This window comes from Homalodisca vitripennis, chromosome 4 (assembly GCF_021130785.1).
Source record: "Homalodisca vitripennis isolate AUS2020 chromosome 4, UT_GWSS_2.1, whole genome shotgun sequence".
Lineage (NCBI taxonomy): Eukaryota > Metazoa > Arthropoda > Insecta > Hemiptera > Cicadellidae > Homalodisca > Homalodisca vitripennis.
In genome coordinates this window covers 104,771,041-104,783,826 of record NC_060210.1, presented here as the reverse complement: position 1 = coordinate 104,783,826, position 12,786 = coordinate 104,771,041, and the positions used below count along the sequence as shown (strand labels likewise).

General features: G+C 32.9%; 1 protein-coding gene across 1 annotated transcript; it reads right to left on the bottom strand.

The window, feature by feature from the left end:
* Positions 1 to 1,571: 1,571 nt before the first annotated feature.
* On the bottom strand, positions 1,572 to 4,980 carry LOC124361145 (leucine-rich repeat extensin-like protein 3). The gene is made up of 3 exons (XM_046815185.1): positions 4,972 to 4,980; positions 2,576 to 3,100; positions 1,572 to 1,758 (listed from the first exon to the last, which is right to left on the bottom strand). The coding sequence occupies exons 1-2, from the start codon at positions 4,978 to 4,980 to the stop codon at positions 2,585 to 2,587; spliced, it is 525 nt and encodes a 174-aa protein (XP_046671141.1). The 3' UTR covers positions 1,572 to 1,758; positions 2,576 to 2,584.
* Between the last annotated feature and the right edge of the window lie 7,806 nt (positions 4,981 to 12,786).

Sequence of the window (12,786 nt, the reverse complement as noted above, 5' to 3'; positions counted from 1 at the left end):
AACGTAATAAGAGTGGCGTGATAAATGTGCTAAAGAGTGGCGAGGTGGTTTCAGCTGTAAGATATTAAAATTTCAAATTAAATAAAAATTTGTTAAAAATTAAAGTCCTGTACCAAATCCAATCTTTTTTAAGCCTTTTACATAAACCCCGCCAATCCCCCCTGTTTATCACTCGAATATAGTCATCCCAATTCAATAATCTAAAACCAAACCAAAACGTTTTAACTTAGGCCAAAATCGGACATTTACACACAAAATGAAAAACTATTTGTAGTACAATATGACTTAGAGGAGTGTTCGTTCATCTGTATCCTGACCTAAGAATTATGTAAAATTTTATGCGTTTCTGAATATGCAATGATTTTTTTTTTTAATATAAAATTGGACTATTTTATTAGGTACTTGTTGTTAAAGTAGCCATGCTTGACATTATTTTTAAAGAGAAATAAAACTATCATAGACGGGATAAGATCATAGAAAAGGTTTATCGAGTATGAAAGGAGTCTAGGAATACACCTCATAGAAAAGGAGAAGCCGTCGGGTTGTGTTTCAGAGCGGAAATGTTGAACAAAGCAATGTTTTTGGAACAAATTCTCTCATTGATCACTTATTTACATATAAGAAGAACGTCAGTTTTGAAGCAAGTTCACTGAAGAAAGTCAATGAGCCAGACTGCGTACAGAAGTAGTAACAATTATTGTTTATATATTCCATAAATATAAATTATGTGAGCGTCAGCGAAGTATTACACGTAGGGCTAGAAAAACTTTATTCCGACTATCTGGCTGAGAGTACGTACGATATCCTAAAACGACTTATCCTATAGACTTGAAAGTTTGCGTGAGGCTGCATTTCTATACAGGCAACACTGAGTTTGGTGACGTGGCATTTCATTCCATGGGATTTGTCTGATTGTTTGAAATTTAGCAAATATTTTTAGATTTTTCTTATGGCTAACCAAGATGGTAACGGGAAAACAGCAGAATAAATTAATTTGTAAACAAACTGAATGTAATCATATAAAGTTTTAGCGAGTAAAATGTTACTCAAATATATAAAATACAATGCAAATTAAATGTTAAAATTCGGAGACGGGATTTAATTTCAGTGAACTCTTGCATTGTAGTGACAATCTCCACGCAACTTTAGCGGACCTGTTAAGCAACGCATGGTGGTACTCCCTCCTCGTTATGTAAACAAAGTAGGATGTTTTGTTACCCAATACATAAATGTATGCAAACAAGAATGTTTCTACTGCTACGGTGTTATGTGCCGGATTGTGTATTGGGTAACTAAAAATCACGTTTGGTACTTGCGTAACTAACAACTTGTTGAGTTCCAATTTGCTGTTTGATTATGGTTTTAAATATTTCTAAAACAAAATTAACGCAAATTAACGCTTATAGTAGTACCAGTTCTAAAAGCTACTACAATATACACATATCTGCATAGTTAACTCTCAACTTCATGAACTAAATATACGAGTAGCCTAGTATATATAAATACAAATACATTTTCTTGTTTGGATTTTCAAAAAGTATAGCCAAGGAATATTGATTAACGTTTCCATGTAAATATTCATTCATTTAAAAAAGATTTTATTTTACAATATTAACAACATTCACAAGAAATTGATACAAATGAAAAACATCAAACAGTATACGACCATCAATCATGAAATATTTACAAACTTAAAAAATAAATATATATATTCTAAGAATGGTGATGAAATTGTGAGGGATGGTTCCTGGAGATTTGCTGGAACAAAAACAAAAATCCGATAGCATTAATAAAAATACCATTATCATGAAAGTAAGAAAAATTATCCAAAACTTAAGGAATATTATTTACTTTTATCTTAGTTTTGTAAGTAATGTAAACACATGATTACGTCCTTTTCTGTTGTCTATGATGATGCATCGGAAAGTGGTTATATATAGACCATTGTTATGTATATAAGTGACAAAGTGGCGTGTAGTGACCAAGAGGTCGGTCAACTTGACTGTACTAACTTCCAATGTCGCACTTGCCTACTTGCGTTATCCCTACGCATATTTATTATTTTGGAAATCTTGATATCGAGAAAAAACCCTTCCGCATTCTCTGGTTTTCTTCAGCGCATTTACGGACGGAGACATCTGACACATTCTCTCATGATCTTTACTTCTCAGTTATGACTATCGCAGTGATACGACTTCGTACGAGTATGAGTATTTTTTGTAGCGACTTCATTTTTGAGGTTATAAATTAGATGTTCAGACGAGAGAAAAATATTAACCTCTTTATTGAGATAACTTAATACAACATATTTAACTCTGAATTGATTTGTGTGTATAGATGAAATTATAGTTTGTGCAATACGTGAATATAAAATGATTTAGCGACATATGTTTCTGCTTCCTACTTAGAAGAAAGTACAACACCAGAATTGAACCAACAATGCGTGTCAATAAAAAGTAACTTAGTATACCCATCTTTTTGGTGGGTTTGTCTGTTAGTAAAAAAATTACAATAAACAAAGAATACATAGCATTTTAAAACTAATAAATAGTACAACCAATGGGTGTCTACTTACTTTCCAAACCTACTTCTTGAAGGATGGAAGCCCGTAAGTCGTCGCCGGGGCTGTTGGCACTATCGGAGGTGGGCCAACAGGAGCAAAGAGGGCTCCAGCAGGAACAGGAACTGAAGGTCCAACAACGAATGAAGGAGGTGGTGGAGGGGGTGGAGGAATTTCGGATGGAGGAGGTGGCGCAGGTAAGGAAACCGGGGCAGAAGAAACTGCTGGAGCAAATGATGGTGAATTAGCTGCAGATATTGTCGGAGGAAATGATGCTGCAGATCCGGAAGAAGCTGAAGATGCGGAAGAAGGTGCAGGTGCGAAAGAAGCTGCAGGTGCGAAAGAAGCTGCAGGTGCAAACGACGCTGAAGAGGCTCCAGAAACAGCAGCTGCAGGGGGAAACGACACTGCTGAAGGTGGTGGAGCGGCTGCTGCTACAGGAGGATACTGACCTCCAACTGGGGGAGCGGGGACACCTATCGGAGGGTAGTATTGGGCAGAACAGAGCCCTACGGCCAAAAGGCTCACCAGTTGGATGACCTGCAATTAAAAGGAAATAACTAATATGTTGATAGAAAGCAAACTATTCAAAGACGTTTAGTTCTTTAGGTACGGAGGCAAAACTCAAATGCCATAAAAGTTTTCTGCAAAATCGTGCATGTTTTAAGAAAGTAATTTTTACCGTCTATGACCAACAGTGACATATATGTTGTGTGCAATTGAACCGGTGAGTGGAAAAAGGGAATAACTCGATTTTTTTTAGGAAAATAATGTGAGATAGCCATTTTGTTCCTTAAAGATAGCTTTATTTACTGAGTGGAAAAAGGAAATTTAACTATGCTCCTATATCCGTATATTTGTTATGTTTGTTCCGCGATGAGTGGAAAAAGGGAATAACTCGTGAAGTTGTTTCCTTTTTCCACTAAACGCAGCGCTAGTGGTAGCTACCAACATTCCCTCAGCCAGCTTTACTTTGTTGTTGTTTGCGCCTCAGATGTGTACAACATGTTTTAGTTGTTTCATAAAATAAACGTTTTAAAAGTTTTAATCAGAAGCTATGATAGTTAAGTTACGTATAATTTTAATTAATGTAAATATCGTAACTTTTAGTGACTGTATAATAATTTAGTGTCCTAAGTGGTGTTTAAATGAACTTGTACAGAACAGTGTTTTTAGGTTAGGCTAGAAACTGAACTGATTTAAAAATTTAAACCAAATACAGTGTTTTTAACTTTTACAGCAGTGCAACGTGTTTTGGTTACGTTAGAAGCTATTTGACGTTTGGTTACGTGATAGTGTTATTTAATGTAAATATCGTAACTTTTATTGTCTGCATAATGTAGTGTCGTAAATTGTGTACAATTAGTGTCATAAATGAACTTAAACTGAACAGTTTGTTAGGTTAGGCTAGAAACTGAACTGATTTAATTAAAACAAATACAGTTTCATTAATATTTACAAAATGAGTTCATTCGATGATGAAGCACCTCAACCTAAGAGGAAAAAGGGTGTTGTAAATAAACATAATCATAAGAAAGAGAAAATAAAGATAGCTAAACTGGCAGGTAGGGAATATTTCAACGCCAAAGGGGTTTTGATACCAGCTAAAGCTACAGAACCAGACTGTGAATGTAGAGATCTTTGTACTTCCAAATTTACTACTGAAGAGAAAGATAACATCATATTAAATATATATTCCAGAGAATCCAAAAATGAGCAGGATACATATTTAATGGGGTTAATTGAACGTTCCAATATAAAATGTAAATCAGCTAAAGAAGATAGTGTAAAGAAACAGACTTCTACATTCAGGTATTTCGCAATGAAAAACACTGAGAGAGTTAAAATATGTAGGAAGGCATTTCTCAGCCTGCATGGCGTTTCAAACAAGGCTGTTTTTAGGTTGTCAACCTTAGTTGCTGAGAACAAACCTCCTATTGATAAACGAGGCAAACATGCAAATCGGGGAAATATTATAGACCCTCAGGTTGTTGTCAAAATAGACTCCCACATACAAGAACTCCCAAGGAAAATATCGCACTACAAAGCAGTTCCAGTTACATATCTTGACAGTAATCTAACCGTCCAAAAGATGTACGAACTTTTCCTGGAGAAATATCCTGATTTGAAAAATATTATCAAATATGAATACTATTTGAAACATTTCCGACAAAACTATGGATACCGTTTTGGTCGACCTCAAGTGGATGTATGCGGCACATGTGAGGAGTTAAATAGTAAGATAAAGTCGCCTTTCCTTAATGATAACGCAAAAAGGGTAGCTGTAGCTGAAATGCTAATCCATAAAAGAAGAACAAACAAATTCTACAATAAATTGCAAGAAATTACGAATATGTGTAAAGAAGATAAAATCATGACAGGGTTAGTGTTCGACTATATGCAGAACTTGCCTCTACCATTTCTTCCAGTGCAAGAGATGTTCTATTTAAGAAAGCTTTGGATGTATGTATTTTGTATTCATAATATATCAGATAATACTTCTGTCTTCTACACTTATCATGAGGGAATAGGCAACAAAGGGTATGTAGTTTTCTGAGTCACTATATAACCACTTTTTTGCATGAATCTGTAACAGAGCTTCACTTATTTAGCGATGCTTCCGGAGGGCAAAATAGAAATCATACGTTAACAAGATTACTAATGGGTTTTACAATAACAGAGAGATTTAAAAATGTGTTCCAATACTATCCAATACGGGGCCACAGTTTTTTGCCCTGTGACCGGAACTTTTCATGTGTAAAACGGGTCATAAGAAAATATGACCGAATATACTTGCCTTCTCAGTATAATGAAATGATAGCCTGTGCCAGAAAGTCTGGCCTTCCTTTTACTGTGTATGAGGTTTCAAATGACGACGTATTAAATTTTAAAGAATGGTGGCCATTATTGTTCAAAAAATCAAGTACTTCTCTTCAAAATAATAAAATAAAGTTTTTTATTAGTAAATACAGAGAACTTAAATATAGCTCAGAATCTAAAGGATACATCACTGCAATCCACCAGTTCATAGGTGGATTACAAGAAGATGTGTTTAAGCTTTTAAAAGTCAAGCTAATGGAGTTTTATCTTCCTACCAATAAAGCATATAATGGCTCAGTGGCTATCGACAAAAAAAAGCTTAATGATGTACAAAAAATTTTTAAACATATACCTCAACAATATATGCTGTTCTATGTCAATATTTTATCTTGGAAAACTAAAAGTGGGCAAGAGGAAGATGAAAATATCACTGAATAAACCAATATATATAACAAATTAGTATGATTTGTTTCATGTAAAACAAACTAATTTTAATAAATTCATAATGTTAAACAATGCTTTGTATCAGTTTATTAACCCTTTATGTCTTTATTACAAAATATTAATTTCTAATAAAATACAAGAAGCATTTCTCAAGCAAAAAATCAAAAACACATCTCAATGAGTGGAAAAAGGGAATGACTTTTGAAAATTCATAGCCACCCTAGTAGATTATGGTAATAAAGAAAACATCGGTTTTGACGTATTTATTTGTATCATTATTGAACGAAACTCTTTTGTATTGAAAGCTTTTCTAATAATTTAAACCGAAAAAATTTACGAAGTTTTTTTTGTTACCTGAAAAATTCAGTTTTACTGAGTTATTCCCTTTTTCCACTCACCGGTTCAATTGGTTTTTTATCCAAAAGATGTTTGTGAATGTTTTTAATCAAGAATAGTTATATATCTATCTAATTGGCTCGGAAGAGTTATCCAAAGCAACAACTACTCTGTAGATCTCTTGAAAGTATGGGATTTAGTCATAATTAGCATAAATATTTTATGAAAGAAATGTTAAGGAAAAATATTTTACTCAGTTATCAGAATAAAACCGACATTTGTTATTATCCTAAACTCTATGTAGTTGTATTGATTTTAATAGAATTTTACTTGAACTTCCTGCGGACATTTAATTAAAGAAAGTTGACTATGCCTTTGGATAAACGAATAATTCTGTATATACTGTACAATTTCGTCATTTCCGGTATATCTGTCTTATGAATACATGACGTCAAGCGATACATTATCAAGAAGTTAAGTGGTTCAGACTCTTACATGTAGGAAAGTCACGGCCTGGAAATCTACGTCATTTGCAGAAGAGTCATGGGTTATGACAACATGGACGCGTTCCCGCAGTGATTTTAATTGATGGCTGTCCAAATCCTTGTATATAAATGTTAGTATCTTATCTATTAAGCATTGCAGAATAAAAATAAAAAGAATTTTCGATTATCAGGTCTTTACAACTTTTGTAGTTATGTGTTTTTATATACGGTACCTCACTAGGTTTCAAGATAAAATAGAGGCCCTACATCTTATATATATATAAATCTTGAGTCACGATGTATGTTGCCAATAAACTCCAAAACGACTGAACCAATTTCAATCAAATTTCACATGTATCCGTAATTTAGTCTAACTTAGAAGATAGGATAGTTATTATCTGAATTATTCGCTTATGTCGTGAATATAAACGAATAAAATGAAGAAAAGTTTTCAAAGCGCCTGCACATTATAACCTGCAATTACGAGATAGATACGTATATTAAACAGTGAAACACTATTTGAAGGCGCTAAGTTATGATGTATAATTGTCTAAACTAAATTTTTGGTTGAACTTAAAGGTTGAGTGGTAGACCACTTTGTAATAAAATACATTATGCATGTACAATACATTTTTGACATATTTTCTTGATCGTGACATCAAGGTAAAATCTACATCGGGGTTGGAAATATAATTTACTTCAACCAGAAATGCTCATACGCGGGCAAAACTTACGAAAAGCGTGCGAAGCCGCGGGAAACAGCTAGTTCTTTTATAAATATCCTACTAACGATATTAGTTAATACGATAACTACTACCATTTTTAAGTGCTTTTAATCCAACTCGTAATCCGCATTTCGTATGCCCTGAAAGTGAAAATATGAAATACTTTGAATAAATTTTGACAGCCGTTTATATTACAATTACGAAACATAATATATTCACAGTTTCATCACAATATATTTTATTTTACATACATTGCACATTATACTGTTTTATTTACTATCACAAGAACAATATTATTAATTTAGATAGTCTGAAATGGTGAGCATTTGTTGTCGGTTTACACACCCAAATAAAGAAAAAAGAGGTTTCAAACCAACATATTAAAACAATTTTGTGCTTATGTTGAATGAAATATTTAACAGATTTTTACATTTAAACGCGTTCTGTACTTACTTCTTAAATTGGTTTTTCATAATGAGACGTTTATGAAAATAGCATATGATATGGCAGCTAATTAAAGAGTCCTACTAGGGTTAACGCCGTACACATTGACCTTTGAATCATCTGCAATTTAATATCCCAAGATGCTAAAATGCTAACATGAACTTTTCTTTTGTTCTGACTAAACCGAGAGTTATATTTCTTTTTTATCTTCTTCAAACGGTTAGCACAAAACAAGAAAATGTATGATTCTATGGTTTAAACGCATGTTTATGGATAATGGTTGTTTATAAGCTATAGGTACGCTGTTATTATTTATTTTTTATAGTAGGTAATTGGTTTTTAATTACTTTACTTTTTTAACATTATTTTACTTAACTTTCTACGCAAAGAACACATGTTTGAACAATAAAGTCCAACTAAACAAGGATCAAAATAAGACAAGTATTTAATGTTGTAACTATAGAATCAATGAACAAAATCGAAGATTATTTAGCTAACAAAGTGATGATTGATAAAGTGAACGTTAGTGAAGTGCTATTTACAACAGTGATTTAGTATAGTATAAGCTGAAATGTCCTGTTTGGAGTAGGAGATGGCTATAAGATTATCGGGGGAAGAAATGTTTCTTTATGCAGTATAACTTTATTTTAAGGGTTACTATTAAACAATCAGGTTCGCGTTATCCAATAAAAACAACTGAATTAACTTATTTTTGTGAAGTGTTGTAAAAGGTTAAAAAGAAAATACGTTACATTTTAACGATATCAAATTATTAGTAATAATTAAAATGCGACAGCAATCTCAGTAAATTAGTTTGCTTTATTTATATTTATATCTTTATTTGTATTTATTTTGGGAAGTTCTTTGCAATTTGCTAAACAATGCTAATTAGTTATCTTTTACCTTCTTGCTACAAGGGAACCTTATTATATAACATTTATAATTCACCCTTTAAATGATTAGCCAACTGTAAAAAATAATAAATAAATTATATAAATGCCAATGCTTATCGTGTGATTTGTTTCTTGTTGTTTAAAATAAGTTTATAGACCTGTTAAGATACAAAAACACACATAAAAGGTCAATAAAATCCTAATCCGTTTACACTTTTAAAAATTCTACCACCCAAAAAATAACATCAACAACTACAAGAATCATTTTTATGCGTTAAAAAAATAACCAAAAAATCATGAAATTTTTGTATTTAATTGCTTTGATAATATAAAACCTAATAATACTGTACATATGTGTTTTGACGTGTTGTACGCGTGTTTCTACGAAAAATCCATTAATTATTTTGTATAGAGTGGAACAATAATACGAATAATTGTATCTTGCTAAGGAAGTTTTACATATAAACAAGTTGAAAGTACTGTACAGAAGTAGGCTACACTTACAAACATATTGAGGCGGTGGATGTGCAGTGACCCAGTGGTCTCGCCCCTGGTCAGTTTTATTCGCCGTTGTTTTTGTTGTCTCGCATCAGATGGTTATATCGGAGTTATATCGAGAAGGGTTGAGAAATAACTGATCGACCTTGGTTATACGGTTCAGTTTGCAAGAGCTGCAAACATTATTTATGTTGGTTAACCCTAAAAATTGTTTTGGTGTTGTGTTCATCATTTTTGTCAGTAGCGACGAAAACATGAATTGCCAATACTGTACCCATCCTGATACGCTTATCCCACTGACACATAATTAGTCCAGCCAATGACGACAAATCGTGTAAGCTGTTTATTTATCCTACACAGCACGGATTTTCATAAAAATTTGGATTTAGGTTCTGCGTGTCCTCTATTTCAAAGTCTACCCTGTGTCGGGGGTTGCTTTTTCCTTGGGAGTGAAAGAGAGGGTGAGATTTTAACTATTTTTTAAAACGAAAGAATAGAAATCGACATTACTCTCTTCATAATTCGCTTATTTTAGATGCTAGGAAATGTTATAAAAGAATAAAAATAAAGGTAAAAAGAATTAAAAAAAGGACTTTAAAAAGGTACTATGGATCTTTCCGGAAAAATGCATTGGTTTGTAAGTAAAAATGTTTCATTTTGGCGTTTAAAAATATCAATTAACTTTCCACAAGCAATAATTCCGTTTTAAGGGGTCTGCACATACCATAAATACACGATTGATTTTGTTTTTTTTATAAGCTATAATTTTTCCCTCTATAGGTTTTTCGATTAAATGTATATTTTCCAGTCATTCGCGAAAACCCGTCTGATAACGTGTTTTTAGCCTGAAAACAAACAATTTTACTCGTGAATAAGGCGAAAAGTATTGACTTTCAGAAAAACTGTATAGAACAAAACTTGGCTTAGAAGTAGTCACTTTAACGATTTCCGTACTTAATTTAAATTAAATATTGGGCTCCCCCGAGAAGGGGTGGCATCCACCCTCAGGGAAAAAACATCCCCCGGCACATGCGGGTAGACTTTGAAATAGAGGACAAGTAGAAAATAGTAAATTCAAATTTTTATGAAAATCGGTGCTGTATGGGATAAATACACGAGAAATGGTCATTGAGTTGGGCGCACAAAAGTTCCCGTGCAATGAAACCCATTCTCGTTCATAACCGAACATAATTATTAATTACGTCATTGAAGACCTTATTTTGTGTACAGTCTGTACTAATACTGAGTTAAAAACTCTTAATACAACCGTAATATAATATTATCTTGAGTGCTACAATCCGGACTAACAAACGCACTGATTGATTTCAGTGCCTGGCCTTTAAGGGGGGGGGGGAGTTACGTGGGTCAAAACCTATCCCTCCAATGAGATTTAATACGGGAGTCTCACAATATAATTCAAGAGAAAAATACTAGAAAATGTAATCTAAGGGACAGCAATGAACATTTCCAACCAGCTAATTGGCTGAGCATTAGCGAAGCCTAACATTCGAGGAACATAAAAATTGTATTTCCATTTTGTCTGTCTATCAACTGTTTTATTTATTCCGTTCGCACGTTATATCGAGAACAAAATGACCTAGTAACTTAGAAATTTTGCATGAAGGAAATTTCTATATAGGATACATCGAGTTCGGTATTGGTGCCTGTCACTCCAAGGGATTTGGCTGAGCGTTAGCGAACATCTTTACAAGGTTAGACCATTATGACAACAGGAAATCGCATAATATAACTTTTAAGTCAACTTAGAACAATATTATGACATTTTAACACTTGCCACAATAACACATGGAGCCTAAGTAACCGCAAGATATTTCAATAAATATTAATTTATCTCTAGACTTTAAATTTTGCGTGTATTTTCATTTTACATGACAGAGAAGTTCTATGCTGGGCCCAAGATAAATAAGCTTCGCTGGCGCTCAGTCAATAATGGTCAGGTTTTCAAAATGCTATCATGATTTTAGGCGTTGACTCAATTATATTAAATTCTCATACATTCAACACTTATACTTAATAAAAACCCCCAAAAAGTTGCTAATTATTACATTTTATGTTTATTTGCTGAGTAGAATTATAAATTTTTGTTAAATTAAAAATTGAACCAGTGAGATTTGGTTTAACGCACTATATATTCTACTAGCACTATAAAAGTATACTAATTTTTGTTATCAACTTAATCGTATAAGGGATTTCTTAATTAGACCTAGTGTATTTAACCACCGAAAACAGATTAAAACTCAAAAACTGGGTTTACATACCCAATGTAGCCGGTTTAAACAGTGCAAACCACCCTCCTGTATTGATGTGTGGTAAACAGTAGAAGGCGTAAACTCTTCCTCGTAATTTATATGCAACTAGCTGTTTCCCACTGCTTCACACGCAGTTTTCAAAATCGAAGTCCTTATAATAATTAGACAAGCACTTATGATGTAATATGATGTTCTATTAAATTTTTCAAATGTAAGTACGTATACATCAGATACTTATATTATTACAGTGTTCATTTTTACAGTCACACTACCATCTGCCGCCATAATGCCATCTCAGCTGATCACAATAACAACGTGTTCTTGTTGATGTACAATGTCTATATTTATTTGTGGTGTCTTAAAACAATTTTATGAATTTAATGCAATAAGTTTTATATGGGTTACAATAATGATTAATGTAAGTGTGAAATGTATTTTTGTGGAAAAAAAGTGTGAAAATTTTAAAAAGTTTACCTGCAACTTTTTTATTAATTTTTATATCAATAAATACTAATAAAAAATTTTAATTGTCAGATTGACAATATTCCTCCACATTATTGTCATATTATCATTTAGAACGATTAGGGCATCAAGTTGAACCGCCTGTATAAATATCTGACGCGCTCGAGTATTTCAAGGCCGCATTTTTTTACATTTTCAAAAATCTGCCACGACTTTTGATCACGTCAAAATTGGAAGCCATTTGAATAGGACACTTTTTTGAGTTTACTGAAAATTCGCTCTGAATATCTGACACGCCCTTTTCTAGCCACCCTCCACTAATTACTCGTCAGATTAATATCGCTCGGTTATCAGAAAGACATAGCGCGTATACATTATGAATATTATGACATTATGAATGTTTTTTTTACATTTTTGAAAATTTGTACACGCTTTCCTCCACACTAAAATGAAAAACTTATCATAAACTTTTTTTTCGTTTTACGACTTAATCTTCACAATCCCATAGGTCCCCATGACGCTTTAGTCACTGCAAATTTAGCATCCCGGGCTCCCCTACTATATATATTTTTTGGATTTATATACTATATATATATATAATAATATATCGGTATATATATCAGAATACTGTTATAAATGCGTATTTTTATAATAAGTGTCTTTGTTTGTAATGAAATTTTACATGGACATTCTTACGATCCCTGGGATGAATTAGACCTAATCCCTCGCCTTTAAAGTAGCGAAAAATGTCATCTTGGCCCCTAAAGTTGTGAAATATTATTATAAAGAGCCTGTCAAATGTAATCAACTGTTCTGTGTAAACATTGTTTATTATTTTCAGTTTGTTTA